The following is a 17,883-nucleotide window of genomic DNA, read 5'->3' as shown; positions in this document are numbered from 1 at the left end:
GTAACTTTTAAAAAACTCGATTTGCAAACATGCTACACTAAGTTAAAAGCACAAGCGTATAGTTTAAACGCCACGCCAAAAGAAACACTTCAACATTTCACAAAGAAAACCTAACACAAACAGATACTTAACATACGCTTTAATCCATTTAGCTTTAAAAATAAGAAGTTGATCACTTTGACCAGACCAAGTCAGAGAGGAATGTGAAAGAAAGAAAAGCATAGGGGGGCATTTAAAAACATAAATAAAAGTAAAAGGGGGCATTAGATAAATGGCTGAACATGCTTTAGGGTTTTAGCTCATGTAATATATAAATAACAATAAGTCAATAATAATAATAATAATAATAATAATAATAATATACTGTTTGTCGGTAGCACTGAGAACATAATGGACTCCGACGATCCGTTTGTTCGTCTCAATATAGGTATTGTTGCTTTTAATTATTTCTTGTGGCCGAAACATGTCAATTGTTTAATTTAATGTTGTTTGCTTATGAAACAGGCGGAAATAAATTCTGCACAACTATTGACACCCTAACTCACAAGGAGCCTCTGTCCATGCTTGCTGCCATGTTCAGTGGTCGCCACGCGGTTTACAATGAGAATGTAAAGTTTGGTGAGTAATACAGAATTTCTTGGAACATGTTTTGAGCATTTTGTGTATTTGCAGGGTTATGTGTTTGTTGACAGAGATGGGATGCACTTTCGGCATATTTTGAATTGGTTGAGGGACGGTGTGGCTCCCATCTTCTCCGATTCGGAGTATGCAGAGCTTTTGCGGGAAGCAGAATACTAACAGCTTTTTGTAAGCCAATATTTTTTGCTATTCAAAAGGGAATTGGCTTTGCTGTTCGAAAGGGGTTACGGCGCAGCTTGTTGCCAGTTTGTCTGTCATTTTATTGTAATCGTTTTGAGTTTAATAAGAAATAGCATGCAAACCAGAAAAAAAAATATATTTTTGGTCTTCATTTTTCTTAGTAATACCATTTGTTTTATATTTTTTTTTAGTGTAACACACTATTACAAGTTAAAAGGATCCAATTACAATAAAGAGACAAATAAGCAGGCAGTTTTGAATTATTTTAGATAAAGATAATATATGATTAATGAGCTTAGTTTCTTTTCTTAGAATAAATGATTAGTTTTTTACTAAATCAGGGCTTGGTGGACAAGATAAATGAGGTCTTGAATAAGGAGGAGGATGAACAAAGGGATATCGACTTTACACGCAGTGATATTATTAAATGCAGGCAATCTGGTTATGTCAATTTTAGAGGAGTAAATCTTTCTGGGCTTGATCTTTCAAAATTGGTAGGATCTTATGAGACATTTGTCATATATATCATGACTCATGAGTGTATAGTGAATGTTTTAGTAAACAGTGTTTTTTTTTCAATTACGTACGACTTATGCAGGATTTGGCGAACGTGAATCTTAACTATGCATGCCTCAAAAAAGTTAACTTCTCGCATGCTATTCTTAGTACTCATCTCGAGGTAATATGCAATTTGGTGTGTGTGCGTGTTTGTGTCTGTATATATAATCTTATTATTGGGTGGGCGCGCCTTATACAAATATTTGCGATATCGTGGTTTATCATTGTCATTTAATTGATCTTTTTAGTCATTAAATATGTTTTGGCTCTTTTATTCAAGTGCGTGGATGCTGAAAACGCCATTTTTGATAACGCAACATTAAATGGGTAAGATTATGCAAATCTGTTATTTATTCTTCTTATGGTACACACACTTTTTACATGTCAATTTTTTTGTTAGTCAAATTTTGTTCCATTTAACTGATTTGGTCTTTCCTAAGGAAGTAGTGAGCTCAAAGGGGCTAATCTCCGTGGCGCTCATATGGTGGGGGCTAATCTTCGCGTTGCAAAGTTACAAGGCAAATTTCTCTTTTCTTCAATTTATCAAGTCCATTTTATATATTCCTTCAAAACTCGGTATAATATCATATTAACCTAACATAGTACCAAATATACCCATTTTCTTTAGGACATAATTTATGCCCAACTTGTAACGAGAAAGGGAAGAGTGTAGTGGTCATGTTATAAATTATATCTAATGAAATAGGTAAATATGAAGAAGCTTAAGTATTTTGATTAGGTAAATTTGATATCACCATTTTTTGTTTCGGTAAATATAATGTTAGTATGTATGAAAATTCGCCTTTATTGAATATTTGGTCTATATACTAATTATGAGTTATGCAATGCTAAGCCAAGTGATGTTGTAAGCCATTAGGTTACGTGTTTAGTCGAGATCATGATCTCTTATCGGTTATTATAATAAATTTATATATTTGATATTTGCAGGTGCAGATCTGCAAGGCGCGAATATCGAGGTATGTTTAATTCTAATCAAATAAATATTTTGTTTAGCAGTTCTAAATCTGTAAGTGATTTTATATAATTAGTCCGTTGATCTCACAAATGCGAATTTGGAGGGAGCCAATTTGGAAGGAGCTTATTTAAAGGTTCGCATAATATAAGGTTTAGGGATTAGTGTTTTGTGGTAAATTTTGATTAATTCTTTCTCTATATTCGTAGGGTGCCAAAGTGAATAAAGCCAATTTGAATGGTGCAAATCTGCGGTATGCTAATCTTCAATATGCAGTAAGTACCATTGATAATTTGATATATATATATATATATATATATATATATATATATATAGAGAGAGAGAGAGAGAGAGAGAGGAGGGATTTTTTGAGAACCATGTTGAGTTGTAAGAACTTAAGAACTTCATTTTATTAGGCCATACATTTAATTAAATGGATTGGAATATGTGGTTGAGATTAAATCTGGCAAAAAAAGTCAAAGTAGGAGTGAATAAAGATGTAAGTGGTTACACTAACTTTTACGTCCGTTACACATGTGTAAAAAGTCGACTCGGTGCGTAAAAAATTATGTAATTTTTTTACGTGTATGTGACCTAAATATATTACGCATGTGTAAAAAAAATTCGAAAAAAAATCGTTACACTGAGTTCTTTCGAGTTCTTAAAACTCAAAGGGGTTCTCATTAGAAATCTCATATATATATATATATATATATATATATATATATATATATATATATATATATATATATATTGTAGTTTATTACATGCTAATATTGGTATACTAAATTATAAGTAAACAAAAGACCATTGGTCAAATGTATAAAATACTCTTTAGCAATAACAAAGGTTTTGATTATTAGTAGCAAATGTCTAATCGATCTTTTTGTAGCTTTTGGAAGGGGCAAATTTGACCGGAGCAGATTTACTCGGGGCGATTAGATGAATATGAAAGTTGGTTTACAGCAGAAGAAGATTGGTGGTTTCTTTCTTTAACTTCTTTTTTTTTTCTTAAAACTTTGACGTAACCTAATTTTACTCAATTGGTGACTGGTTTTTTTTGACTTTTTTCACATACTTGATTCAAGTAGATTGTGGTTTAAAGGTCCTTGGGCTTGCTCTTGAGTATTGGCCTATTGGGTTCAAGGGATGGGCTGGACTATTGTACTTTTTAACTCGTCTGATTCTTGTTAAACCTTTTGGGTCACACCCTACACGTAAAATGGATTGGATTAAGTCATTAAACTGAGACATCACATTTTTTAGTTTTATATTCAAAAATAAAAAACATATCAATTAATGATTACAATTTACAATGCCATTCAAAAATTAAGTTGTCTTGATATATAAAAAGCATCGTTTGAAAAGTAGGTCTGTGTTTAGGTTGTAATGGGGTCTTGAGGGTGTGCGCTAGCTTGCTTGTCATTTTTTGTTTTGGTGATGTTTTCGTTTTTTCGGCGGATGTACTTTGTTTGTTTCTAGCGTCTTGTTTGAAGTGTTAATGTGGTTTTTTTTTATTTTGTTGATCGTTTAAAAAAAACGTAGGTGTTTTCTTTCATTACAAGAATTTGGTATGTTGTAGTCAAATAACAATCTAGATATAATTATATGGCGTATTAAAATCCATTATATTCTTTATGACTAAATAAACGTTCTAGCTCTTTTTATGATTCTTGAAATGTCTTCTATGGAATAATCAATTGGTGGAACCGAGGCCCAAGTAATGATTAAGCTGAGTTAAGTTTTAAATAGCTTGAAGCTCACCGGAAAATATATATTACTTAAAAAATAACTCAGAAATAAATATATATTACTAGAAAAAAAATTGAGTGGCGTTTGATTTGTAGGGCTTGGGAGTAGTTGAGACAACCGATTAAATTTGCCTAGGAGTTCATTTAGTACCAGGAGATTACTATGTCACATGCATGGACCTATGAACCTACTGGTGAATTCTAAGTCACACGAGTTACGACCCAAGTTAAATTTTTTAATGGAACCGCTTGGTTCCATTGAAAGTTGGTGTTATGGCTTGGAGGGCGGCCGCTGGTCGGTTACCTACTTTCGATGCTTTGGTTAAGTGAAATATTATAGTTAATTCGATGTATTTGTTTGATTTGTGGTGAAGTTGAGGAATCGATTGAACATGTTCAAGTCTCATATGACCTAGCTCAAACCATGTGAAGTGTGATAGCCCAGTGGTATAAGATGCTTACGTTACTCCTGTTTAGCTTTCATGATTTGTTGGATTTACATAGATTCTTGAGGGTTTCTAAAGAAAAGCTAAAGTATTTCATGCGATGTTAGTTTAATGAAATTTTTGTTGGTCATTAAAAAAATAGAATTAAATATTTACTAATACTAGGAACAAAAAAAAACTCAGAAATATATCGCTCTAATCGAATAGTAATTTCTCGCCAATGAGATGGTGGTGGAGTATTAAGGGAGAAACTGTTCCAAATGACACAGGTTTGATTCCTGTCTTAGGCATTTAGTTTCAGGGTGATGATGAGAAACTAGACGAGTATGTGACTCTCACTAGTTGGATCCTTGAATTGAACGGGTTTTTTCTCACCTCATTGTCGTGCTTTTGGCAAGTGTTCACGGACGTTAGCCTTAGATGAGGGTTTTCCCAGATCAAAAGACAAGTATATTCTTTGTAATGAATTTAGCTAGTAACTCATTTGAATAATTTTGTTAAAAAAAATAATAATAAAAAACGAATAGTAATTTCTCACTTTTACAGGTCCAACTTCCAACACCACGACTATTCAGTTTTAACCTTTCATTCACTTTATCTTCTCTGATTCGTTTCATCTTCACCGTTCTTTCTTACACTACCATAAAACCGTTGTAGCGCAGCGTGTTCATCTTCATCGGTTGCACCACTAACATATCAGATAGTGATGGCCTGTTCATCGACTATTCGTCTCAATATAGGTACTGGTCATAATATTCTATTTCTTGCTTTTACGTTTACTGTTTCACTCGTTATGTATTAATGATTTAATTTTCAGTTAATATTTTTATACCGTTCTTGTCATCTGACCGTCGATTATCTATGCTTATATTGGCTGCCACACATACGACTATTTTTCATAAGTTTTTATGTAAGTTATTGAAGCATGAAATTTAGGTGGAAAGAAATTTTGGACGACTGTTGATACGCTAACTCAAAGGGAGCCTCAGTCGATGCTTGCTGCCATGCTTAGTGGTCCTTATTCGGTAAGCAAAACTTGGATTCAACATCTTTGGTTGGATGATTACGTATCTTGTTTATTTTCTTTTAACTCATGGTTTTGTTATGTTTTTGCAGGGACATGTGTTTGTCGACAGGGACGGGAAGCACTTTCGGCATATTTTGAATTGGTTGAGAGATGGGGTAGCTCTCAACTTGTATGAGTTACAGCGTTTAGAGCTTTTTGAGCTTTTGAAGGAAGCGGAATACTATCGGCTTCTTGTAAGTTATTTTTACTATTTTTTTAAGTTTCGGTCTAGACCTTACCACTAGGCGCTAGCTAGCCATGTGTGGGATTATATGTTTGTTTCATTTGACTGTTTTAGGGATTCGTGGAAAAAATAAATGAGGTCTTGAAAATGAAGGATGAGCAAATGAATATTGACTTAACACGCGCGGATATCATTAAATATGTACGACCCTGTATGGCCGGTAATCCCATTGTGAAATTAAGAGGAACAAATCTTTCTGGGCTAGATCTTTCAAGGCTGGTATGATCAAAATTCAAAAAATTATTGTGTTATGGATGATAATTGTATGTTGAATCTGAGTAGGTTTTTATAGGACATTAAGTTATAAGCTATTGCATTGATTATGGTACTAAAGGCCTTTTACAAATTTGGGCTGGCTTCCATACAAATTTAATATATTTAGAGCTGAATTGCTACTAAGAGTCTAAGACCACTCGCAGGGTGTGTTTCAAAGAGAGAATGCTGAAATTGAGGAGACATGGCTAGGGTCAAGTAGTTATATATTGCACAAAACCACTGACTGATACCGGTTATACGGAGGGGATTGGCGGAAAGAAACTTGCGGCATGGTTTAAGCATGTGCCACGTGCACACTAAAAACAACTGTGTATAAAACTCAACGCCCCTTTTAGTATCCTGCTAACCGATGTGAGCCAATGAAAGCTGCAAACCTTTTACCTCTGCTAGACCATATATGTGCTTATTACTGTGCCACCCTTTAAGGTTACATAAGTACATTTACATATATATCAGGATAGCCGGATAGGAATACCATCAAAAAAGATAATGAATACAAATTGTATTTTTCAGAGTTACGTGGGTAACAACTTTGTTCTCGTTATAGATTGAGTAATCTCTTGTTTTTAATAGCATACTAGCATCTGTTTGTTCGCTTTTTGTTTTAAGTGTTTGGTTCTTAGTGTCCATTACCGATCAAAAGAAAATAGAAAGGCAAAACATTTTATTATTGAGTGTTGATAAACATGTAGGACTTGTCAGGTGTGGACTTCAGCTTTACGTGCCTCAAAAGTGTTAACTTCTCACATGCTATTCTTTGTAGTGCTATGTTTGTAGTAAGTTATCTAACTTGGTTTCTATTTTCTTCCACCTTAATTTATTTTATATATATATATATATATATATATATATATATATATATATATTCTAAAACACGCATTTGCAATATTGTGGTTTATTATCGTTATTTGAATTAATAATTGAATTTTGTTTTCTATCTATATTTCAGGTGGTAGATACTGAAAATGCCATTTTTCAAAATGCAATGTTGAGCGAGTAATATTCTTCGAACCGTCATTTGTTCTTGTTATGAGGCACATAGTTTGTAGTCTTTTTTTGTGGTTTACGAACTTTATAGTTGGAAAACCACCAAAATAGCCATTTTGATCGAAACAATTAAACAAACCTTTCCACGGTTTAAAATTATTGTTTAACCAAGGCAAGACATGTATGATGCAACAAATTTTAATCTGGCGCACCACACTGCATTTTCATTGGACATGACAAATTCTTAATTAGAGCCATAATTTAAAGTCAAGAGCTATTTTGTCATCAATTATAAAACGCCTATTTTGATATTTTTTCAGCAAACTTTTTTTTATTCCTATTGCCAAATTTTCTTCCATTATTAGTTAACGTAATTGATTTTTCATGCCTAGGGAAGATGCCTATTTACAATGGCTAATCTTCGTGGAGCTATGCTGGCGGGGGCCAATCTTGAGAGTGCCCGCTTATCAAGTAAATCTATTTTTTATTTTTATAATCATATTTTATTTGTGTGTATGTGTGTGTATATATATATAGTATCGTATTTACTCAATAAATTTAGAATAATATATATTTTAATATACTCATTTTCAAAGTTAAAACTTTTCATTAAAATTCTATTAGGATATGACAGCCTGACAAGTATAATGGTCATATTCTAAATTGAAGTTAATGGGAATTCTAATTATAAATATTAAAAAATTTTGAAAATATAAATCTAATATTATGTAAAGTTTTATGAGGTATATTTAAATATGCTCGTTTGTTAAAATTTCTGACTGTTTGCTAATGGGGTTTAAGATGCAATGCTAAGTTTTATTTGTTAATTTATATTAACGTCGAGTTATCAAGATTTCATTGTTTCATTAATTTTTTAATATATTATTTGTTCATAAATGTTTTCATATGTGATAGGTTGTAGTTTACGTGATGCAGACCTGAGATCTGCAAAACTCAGGGTATGCTTTAACGGGATTAAATTACACGAGTAATTCTTAGCTCTTAACCTTGGAGTATTTCTGTATTTTCGGAAAGCGAGCCTCTATGAAGCGAATCTTGAAGGAGCCAATATGGAACAAGCCGATCTATCGGTTTGTTTAATACTTAGCGTTAGGGTTTGGTGTTTAGTGAAAATTAAACAAACTTAGCGTTAGGGTTTGGTGTTTAGTGAAAATATTGATTGATTCTTGTTATATGTATTTGTTCTACTTTTTAGGAAGCTAGCTTGAGTGATGCCCAGTTGAAGGGTGTAAATCTTCAACGTGCTAGTCTTTATCGAGCTATTCTTTTGGAGGCAGTAAGTAACCTGACATCTTATAGTTTATTTAATAAGCCTTTAAACCTTTATTATACACTACACATACATCCCATGAAAATTGAGAAAATTGGTTTATTAAACATGAGACAGTGAGACTGTGTCATTTGATTAAAAAGCTCTTAAACCTGTAACAACTAACCAAGTTGGTGTATAAGCCCTCAAAGATGATTTTGTTTAATCTTTGTAGTGTTTGGAAGATGTGAAACTGGAGGGGGCAAATTTATTTCAGGCAGTTAGAAGACCAGAAGATCGGGCCGATTGGCGGTGACCATGCTATTTTGATTACTTTTCTATTATATTGTTTGCCTATTTTTAGTCTGTTTGTTACTCTATGGTTCGAGTAACTTGTGGTATAAAACAAGCTTTTTGAACTTTCTTAAGCATATACTGATCGCCGACCATCGACTTTTGAGATTAAGTATAAAAGTAATCTAATTGAAATTACGACCTGAGTCGGTCGTTGCACTTAAATTAGGGTGGTGTGTGTGCGCTTGCCTGCCGCTCGGTGCGAATTGGGTGTGACTACAAATGAAACATGGGTGTTTTTAAGCATATTTTAATTTTACAATGGCATGAACCAACCATATTTATCTACATTTACAAATAAACTTCTGTTTGAGTCATCAAGGGCATCAAATTCATCACCAATTATGGATTTTTAGAGTCTAATGATTAGGGTAAAACCTACCACTTTATTTGATTTCTTGGATAATTAACTAAAGGTTATACACTTGATACTTATACTTGATTCTGATTTCTTCTCAAAATCAACCCCCTTGTTTTTTCAATGTTGATTGCCGTTGAATAGTGTTTTGCTCTGGCTTCTCTACTTTCTGATTATCAATTATTATTTTTTGTTATTATATATTAAGTTTATGTGTAAAAAGACGACTTTGCCTCTGGTAAAGTCATTTTTAAATAGTCAAACGAACGGCTGACTTAACGACTGGTTCCGATTATGCACCGTGCAAATTGACCACCATATGGGCTAATCGTGTAAAGTAAAATGTACTCTGGGTTTGAGTTTAAGTACCCATCTGGTACGTAACAAGTTGGGTTTGAATTTAAGTAAGGGTGTTAAATAATATTTTTGCAAATTGATAGGTTATAACCACACATGATTCTACTACATGAAGTTTCTAAGCATACAACATCAAAAGTTGTTCAAATTTCGTTCATGTCCATAAAAACCCACTCGTAGGTTCTATGCGATTACAATGAACATATTGTGATGTAAACATCGTCATCGTGGATCACTTCCATCGCCGCCACTCATGAGATGGTGATATTCCAGATCGCCACAAAGTCGAAGAGAGAAAGAGAGAGAGAGAGAGAGATGGTGTAGGTCGATTTACAGGTTTTAGATTTCGTTTTGCTGGCGTTTTTGGCCTATGATGGGTGAAGAAACACTAAGTGAACCCCGGGCAGATTATAGATAATCTGGGGGTTAAGTAATGTTTCCCACGAGGATGAGGTTCAGCAGAGAATTTTGTTCTTCAGATGACCTGCAAAACAGACACCGTAAGCTCGTCACTGAGAAGGGGGGGGGGGTTCCTCCTTGTGACCACCCTCCGGCGTGAGAATCAGACTAGATTGCTCTGAATATAAGTGTATATTAAGAGATTGCTAGATAAGATGAGATATCAGATGATGTCTTACCATTCCAAGGTGTTGGAGTATTTATAGCCGAAGGTAGGTTTCCTAGAAGGTACAGCCGGCTGAATAGTATTCCTGTTCCACCAACAGTGGACTACGCACAGGCCATGCTGGTTGGTGGATAGGCTACGGCCGACAGTAACAAGGTCGGCTGTACACTGTTCCTTTACTGCCGGCTACGCACTGTTCCACCAACTGTAGGCTGCGCACGTCCCATCGTAAGGGTTGGTGAGTAGGCAGCGGCTAATAGTGACAAACAGTACTAGAGGGTGCTCCTCCTCGTACTGTTGTCGGTGAGCTGTCACCCTGTGATTGGTTCATGGGCTGTTCTGGTCAAATCGTCTGTTCTGCCCATACCTTAGTAGGTATAGTACGAAAGATCTTCCAGAAGCATACGGACTGGCTCATTTAGGCGGGAGTATTCCCGCCTTGCTCATTCCTTCATGTGACTACTGAAGTAGTTAATGCCTTGGGCGTGTAGCCTTGCTGTTAGTGCGGGTAGCCTTCCCTGATGGCTTGTATCCGCAACTGCGGGAACAGGCGGGGTACTTCACCATTGGGAGGCTTTCCCTGCGGGTACAGCTGGCGTACTGCGCGTAAGGTTTTCTCTGAGCATGGTGGGTCCTGCGGGAGCAGTTGGTCGTTGCGCAGACGTCTCTGTTCAAGGTGAGTCTTGCGCGTCCAACTGGGCTCTGCTGGGACCTACCTCTTCAATTCCCCCCAGTCCAATGTTCTTCTCATGAATTATTAATAAGTGAGGTGAACTTTTGGACTTAGCAAGGGGTTTTGAAAAGGGTTTAGTTTTTAGGTTTTCCGTGGTGATTCTTCCCGCGGTTTTCCTGATGTCACGCAGAAATTCCCGACTTTTCTGCTTGATCTTTGGGTGTGAAGCGGGTAGGTTTGTAACCTCCTCGCAAGTCAGGAGCGTTGAGTCCCACTTGTGTGGGTTCTCCATGGGGTTTTGGTAGTTTTCATCATATTGATCAATTATGCTGAAACCACCAATCCCATCATGGAGTTTCAAACAATATAGTTCTCGACGTTCCCGTCATGCGGGGATGTTATTCCCATTTCCGCAAGCATGGCCCAGAAGATCCTTCTTGGTTTGAATTCCCTGCAGAGTGCTAAGTATGTGAAGGGTTTTGCCTTGACACTGTACCCGCACTCGTCTTACGGTTACTTTACTTCCAAGGTATTCCTGGCGTCAATTCTCTGCGGGTGCTAAGTATGTGAAGGGTTTTGCCTTGACACTGTACATGCACCCGTCTTATGGTTACTTGGTTGCCAAGGTAAGGGGTATTTTCCCGCTTACTTTTGAATCTTTTTGAATTTTTTTTTTTTTTTTTTTTTGAAATTCGAAGAGTTGGTGAAAGGATAAGAACAGTCCTAACCTCTGAAACGTCGTGCGACGGTTTCTTCTGACTGTGTCAGGACGTGCAGGAAGTTATGGTGACGTGACAGTACTTGGTCATTCCAGACGCTTTTTCAGGCGCGTGGCCCCGATTTTTCGGGCGCGTGGCCGCGAAATTAATGGTATGCGTCCTTTCAACAGCTGTTGCCAGCTTGCTTTTTGCCACGTGTCATAGTTTCATTGCACATTCGATTTCTCTCTCCTCCGCATTAAATTCATCGCATTAATTGCGATTAGTATATAAAGGGGGAGAGGGTTCTTTGTAATTCACACTTTCACTTTTCTCTTCATCTTCAGAACGATTTCCGGTGAATACTCAACTTTTCAGTCGAGCCTTTTCTCGAAATCGTTTTCTTTCATCTGCAACATGTCTTCTCATGATGTCGAAGCTACAGCCGATGACAAGAGTACTGCTGGCGAGTGCCAGTGTGCTCTGCCTGTCGATCTGTATCAGTACGTCGTCAGGAAGTTCATGCTCGAGTCTCTCGAGCCTGAGTTTCCTGAACCTCATCAGACGGTGTACGATGCCCCCAGATGCAAGATCGGGGTATATGCTGCATTCTTTGTTTATGGGAATCTTAAGTTCCCATTGACAAAGTTTGTGTACCGTGTCCTGGAGAGGCACGGTGTGCACCTGACCGAGGTGCACCCGATGGCGATTGCCAAGATTCGGCACTTCGAGTGGGTGTGCCGGATTCTGGGCATTGAGCCCTTTGTTGACCGCCTGATGACCTTCTACTCTTGGAGGTGCATCCAGGGGTGGTATACCCTGATAACCCGGATAAAGGGTTTGAAGATTTGCGCAACCGAGCGCAGTCTTCGATCGTGGAAGCGGGAGTTCTTCTTCATCTCCGCCCGTGCCATCCCCCTTGCCATGAAATTCAAAAATGGGCAAGCACTTCCCAGCCTTCACGCCTCCAACTACCAGGAGGCGGAATGGTTTTCGAGGATATCCCGAGTCCAATCTCCGGTTTACCGGTTTGCGGAGTCCGGGATGGTGATGCTCGGGATGAGCCGGGTGTGGAAGGATGCGGATGCGCGAAAGATCCCGATCATCCTCGAATATGGTTTGAACTCTATTCCTTATGGTAAGCTATGTTTCTTTTTGTTGATTTAGAATCTCTTCTAACTTCTTTCCTGTTTATTTCAGAGGGGAACGACTTGCAGTCGCTCCTGTATCCGCGGGAGGCTGACGGTCCCGCCCGGATGGGTACTCGCGCTCTAGACGAGAACGAGTTGCCCATCCTAGAACAAAAGGCGGATCGGTTCGTGGAGGTCTACCCGCTGGGCCACGAGATCCTGAGCGCCAGGCGGCCAGGTAAGGCGCTATTCAACCCTCGACCCCTCAATGTTGAAACCTCTGCTGGAATTCCTCTAATCTTATGTTCTGATGAGAAATCCGCAGATGGTCCTCCGTTGGTGCGGAAGAAGAAGGCTGTCGGCGGGAAGGGGAAGGAGAAGGTGGCCTCCACTGCCGATCCGGTGCCTCGGTCTGACTCCGAGGCCGAGAGCGAAGAGGTGGCGGGGAACCCCGGTGGTGAGAAGACCACCGCTCCGGAGGCTGTGACGACTGTCACCTCCGGAGAGCCCCGGATGACGACAGTGAGCGGAGCAAAGAGGCCGGCTCCATCGAGTTCATCCCCGCATGTCCGCACTTTCAGGCTCAAGAAAACCCGTAAGTACAAACTTTATTTTTAACTTCATAGTTTTCCATCTTTAATACTTTTCTTTGTGCAGGCGTGGATGTTGACGCATTCCAGGGTGGAGCGGGGAGGAGTACCCCTCCGCCCGTGACGGTAGGCTTGGTCAGCCTACCTGAGGCGACGACCCAGGCGGCTGCGCCTGCTTCCGCTGGTTCAGTTGCTCATTCCATCGAGCCGACTGTTCCAGCTGTGATGACGTCACCGCCGGCTGTGAGTGCCATCTTTACCGCATCTTTCACCGAGCCGGCGGTTACTTTTGCTGCGGACTCCGCAGCGGCGACCGCGGCGGACTTCACCATGCCTCCTCCGTCATCGGCCTCGACGGCCGATCCTTCAGGTATGCATGGGGCTTCTCGCCAACCTCTGCCTCCTTCCCATCTACCTGACCTCTTGGACGGATTTCCCTTGGGTTCAGGTGACGGGTTTGGCGGCTATCGGCCTGTTATTGACCCTACAGGTGCGTAGGGTTCTCTTGGCCTATTATTATATTTTTTTTTATATCATCTTTTCCTAACTGCGTTTTGTTTTTTGCAGTGTCGGATTCCAATGAAGTGTATGTTCCACGATGGAACATCCGCCGAGGAACAACCCTTCGCACCCCTGTGGAGTATGTGGATTAGGCTCGTCACGCAGCTCCCAGTGGTGCGTTGGGGGAAGCCATGGCTAGCTACCAAGAGGGTAGGCTAACCAATGAGCTTCGGGTTCTCCTGGCCCGGATGCAGCCGCGCGTCGAGCTGCTTTGTCGTGAAAACGACAAGTTAAAAGCAGCTCGCATTCAAGAGGTGGCTCAGGCGCGGGCTGTCCGGGAGGAGAATAGGAGGCTCTCCGCCGCGGCTGCAGAGAAGGAGAAGGCGTTCAAGGCCCTTGAAGTTGAGGTTCAGGCCCGTCTCGAGGCCCGTTCCAAGGCTGCCCAAGCTGTTAATGAACAGCTTCGGCTGGCTAAGGAAACTGCTAGGAACGCAACTGAAAGGGCCACCAAGGCTGAAGCTGTTGCTGAGCCTCTACGCCTGGAGAATGAAGAGCTTAAAGCCAAATTAGAGGCTCTCCAGCAGGCTCATGATGCCTTGGCGATGGAGGACGCGAAGAAGCTCCAAGAAATCCTGGACCAGAGGGGCGTGCTTGACCACACTGAGCGGAAGCTAAAGGGCGTCGAAGAGGCTGCTGCAAAGGAAGTGTTGCTTGCCAACCTTAATAAAAGTGAAGCCGAACGCGCCTGTACCCAAGCTCAAGCCGCCCTCCAAGAAGCTCTGGTTGCCAAGGAATGGCTTCTTCGAGAAGCGTTGTCTCAGGTAAGCTTTTCATGTCTTTACGCTTTTCTTTGTAAATAGAAAAGGTTCTGATACTTGTATTTTTTCTTTGTAGGTTGTGCATCGGGTCTTCTCAGAGACGTCTTATGACGATGCTATGAGCGCAGCCCTCAACGCTTCTCATGAGGATGGGGAAAAGGCCGGCTTCCTGCTTGGTCTAGGGTTCGTTGAGAAAGGCATCCCGCCTTCCAACTTCCCTTTGTACGATGTGGATACTGAAGCTATTTATGACCAAGCAGTGAACCAGTATGCCGCCTTCCCGCATCCGGCTGATGATGGGCTAGCTATTCTTAAAGCTTTCCTTGAACCACCACGCTCTACTGATGGAGCGGGTCCAAGTGGAAGTGGTCCTGAAGCTTGATTCTGAAGATCCCTTTCCACCATTAGCGTAGATTTTTGCTTTTGTATAGCTATCTTTGTAATATTTGAATTTGATGGAATAAAGATTGTGTTAGTTCTTTGCCTTGTTTATTTTACGCATGTTTTGATCTAACTTAGCAATTTCTTTAGTACTTAGATAAGTTAACTTTTTAACGTGGTAAATTATAAGTTTGTTTCGCTTCCTCTTTCATGATTGTGCGGGTATGACCGTCACTTACACTTAGTAGGATGGCTTAACTTTACTTATATCTGACCTGCGTGGAAGTTTTCCTCATCTTTTCCTTTGAAATTTTCTAAGTGTTCAGAATAAGTTAACCTTTGAACGTGGTAGATGATAGGTTGAAGTTTTGCTTCCTTGTTCGTGATTGTGCGGGTAAGACCGTCACTTGCACTTACAAGGATGGCTAAACTTTACTTACATCTGACCTGCGTGTAGGTTTTCCTTAAAACTTGAGATTTCTAGCGTTGTGTTTATGCGGGTTTTGCCGCTTTCCACACGTAACGACTTACTTCTTCCCCCATTTATGCGGTGAATACCGGCACATCAATGTGGGAAGTTCATAAGTATAAAGGTAAGGCTATCAACACATTGTGAAAGGAGAATCATTTCCATTAGAAGTGGCTCTAGGCCTTTTCTTTACAAGTTTGGAATTGATCTACATATAACATTTGCGTAATTGAGCTCCATTCCATGTTCTTGGGATGGGAGTGCCATCGAGCCTTTCGAGCCGGTATGCGCCCTTTCCCAGGACTTCTTTGATAATGTATGGCGCTTCCCAGACCGGGGCCAACTTTCCCGGGCGTTCTTGGTTCGAAGCCTCGTTGTTACGCAGTATGTAGTCTCCTACATTGAAGTTGCAGAGTTTTACCCGCGTGTTGTAGTACTTTTGCATTTGTCGCTTGTAGTTCTCTTCACGCACTGCGGCTAAGTCTCTGCGTTCCTCGGTTAGCATAAGGTCCAACCGTCTTTCCGCATCATTGTCTTCAGGCTGAATCAAGACCCTTGGTGAGGGTAAACCAATTTCGACCGGGACCATGGCTTCAGTGCCATAAGTGAGACTGAACGGGGTTTCTCCCGTACTGGCCTTCTTCAGCGTTCTGTTTGCCCAAAGGACGTGCGGAAGCTCGTCCACCCAGCCGGATCTGTGTTCAAAGAGTCTTTTCTTGATGCCTTCGACGATGCTCTTATTTGCTCTTTCCACCTCACCATTACCTTGCGGGTGTGCCACTGAGGTAAAGGTGTGGGTGATTTGAAGTTCTTTCAGCCACTGTTGTAGCTTCTTGTCAGCAAAGTTGGTGCCGTTATCGCTCACCAAATTCTGTGGAAGTCCAAAACGACAAATAATAAATTCCCAAATAAATTTTTTGATATGTTTTGCGGTTGTTTGGGCTAAGGGTTTTGCTTCTATCCACTTGGTAAAGTAGTCGATGGCTACCACTAGGAACTGAACATTTCCTGCTGCTGTAAGAAATGGGCCTGTCACATCGATGGCCCACTTCTGAAATGGCCATGAAGAGGTGACTGGAACAAGTTCATTCTTCGGGCGGTGCGTGTTGGGTGCGTAGAGCTGGCAAGACCTGCATTTTTTGATGTATGCCAGCGCATCCGTATGCATCCCCGGCCAAAAGTATCCCGCGTTGTTTAGCTTAGCTACAACAGCGCGGGGACCTGCGTGTACTCCACAGATGCCTTCGTGTACTTCCCTTAGGAGGTAGTCAGCATCTTGGTTGTCCACGCATCTTAAGAGTGGGCCAAGAAAGTTACGTCTGTAAAGGATGTCATCGATGAGTTGATAATTCAGTGCTTTACAGCGTAGTTTTCTTGCCTGTGTTTTTGACTCTGGTAGTGTACCTGCCGCAAGGTATTTTATTATTGGTGTCATCAACGTTTCTGTGCCGGTTTGGATGACACAAATTTCCTTGTGCGGGACCGAAGGTGTCTCGAGGAGTTCAATGCGGATGTCCTTTCCTAAGTGGGTGAAGGCTAATGATGCAAGCTTGCTTAACGCATCCGCAGATTTGTTTTCACTTCTCTTGACGTGTATGACTTTGCAGTCGTTGAAATCGCGCATAAGGGATTTTGCTTGTGCGAGGTACAGGGCCATTGTGTCGTTCACGGCCGTGTACGTCCCGTTGATTTGATTGGCTACTAACATGGAATCCACGTGGGCTTCCAAGTTTTTCACTCCCATCTTACGCGCAATTCTCAGCCCAGCCAAGAATGCCTCATACTCGGCTTCGTTATTCGTACTTGGAAAATCCAGTCGAATAGCGTAAGTGTATTCTTGGCCTGCTGGGTTGGTTAGTTTCAGCCCTGCGCCTGAACCCTCGTTACTGGCTGCTCCATCAGTGTAGAGTCGCCAGACATCATTGATGTCTTGTGCTGGAGAGGGTTGAGCCTCTTCCTGGCACTCTTTTTCCCGCGATGCAGGCACTTCCGCAATAAAGTCGGCCAAAACCTGGCCTTTTATGGCTGGTCTTGGCTTATACTTTATCGCGTACTCCCCCAACTCAATTGCCCATTTGGCTAGGCGTCCCGATAACTCGGGTTTGCCTAGAACGTTTGCAAGTTTGAAGTTGGAGAGAATCGTGATTGGGTGACCCTGGAAATATCGTCTTAATCTGCGTGAAGCGTGTATAAGTGCTTAGACTAATTTTTCGAGGGTAGAGTACCGGGTTTCTACATCTGTTAGGATACGACTGACATAATAGATTGGCATCTGGATGCCTTTTCGCTCTACTAGCAAGACTGCCCCGGTTGCTCTATCTGTTGCGGAAAGGTATAGGATTAACTCCTCTCCCGCTTTTGGTGCTGTGAGCGTTGGGAGTTCGATCAAGCGTGACCGAATCTCCTGAAAAGCTGCTTCCGCTTCTGGTGTCCAGCGGAAGTGCGTTTTCTTTAAACAGTTTCTCAACGTTGACACGAAGGGAAACGACTTATCCGCGTGGTTTGCCAAAAAGCGATTAAGTGCCACTAGTCGTCCATT

At 40.6% G+C, this 17,883-nt stretch overlaps 1 protein-coding gene and 1 pseudogene across 1 annotated transcript; both read left to right on the top strand.

Annotated features, from left to right (window-relative positions):
* Window positions 1–390: 390 nt before the first annotated feature.
* Window positions 391–8,706, top strand: LOC143578832 (FH protein interacting protein FIP2-like; annotated as a pseudogene).
* On the top strand, window positions 5,254–6,685 carry LOC143578054 (FH protein interacting protein FIP2-like). Its single transcript, XM_077061729.1, has 5 exons — window positions 5,254–5,287; window positions 5,484–5,614; window positions 5,664–5,807; window positions 5,912–6,076; window positions 6,647–6,685. The coding sequence occupies exons 1-5, from the start codon at window positions 5,254–5,256 to the stop codon at window positions 6,683–6,685; spliced, it is 513 nt and encodes a 170-aa protein (XP_076917844.1).
* Window positions 8,707–17,883: the final 9,177 nt, after the last annotated feature.

The sequence above is a fragment of the Bidens hawaiensis genome, unplaced genomic scaffold, assembly GCF_021521415.1.
Source record: "Bidens hawaiensis isolate Kalapana, Puna unplaced genomic scaffold, B.hawaiensis_p1.1 tig00001461_1, whole genome shotgun sequence".
Classification (NCBI taxonomy): Eukaryota; Viridiplantae; Streptophyta; class Magnoliopsida; order Asterales; family Asteraceae; genus Bidens; species Bidens hawaiensis.
This window is presented reverse-complemented; position numbering and strand designations above follow the sequence as displayed.

Bases quoted from the DNA above. Each gene is read 5' to 3' on its own strand.
- LOC143578054 (XM_077061729.1), top strand. From the start codon at position 5,254: ATGGCCTGTTCATCGACTATTCGTCTCAATATAG. The intron at 5,615-5,663 runs GTATCTTGTTTA...ATGTTTTTGCAG, and splicing joins ATCTTTGGTTGGATGATTAC to GGACATGTGTTTGTCGACAG. The intron at 6,077-6,646 runs GTATGATCAAAA...TGTATTTTTCAG, and splicing joins GGCTAGATCTTTCAAGGCTG to AGTTACGTGGGTAACAACTT.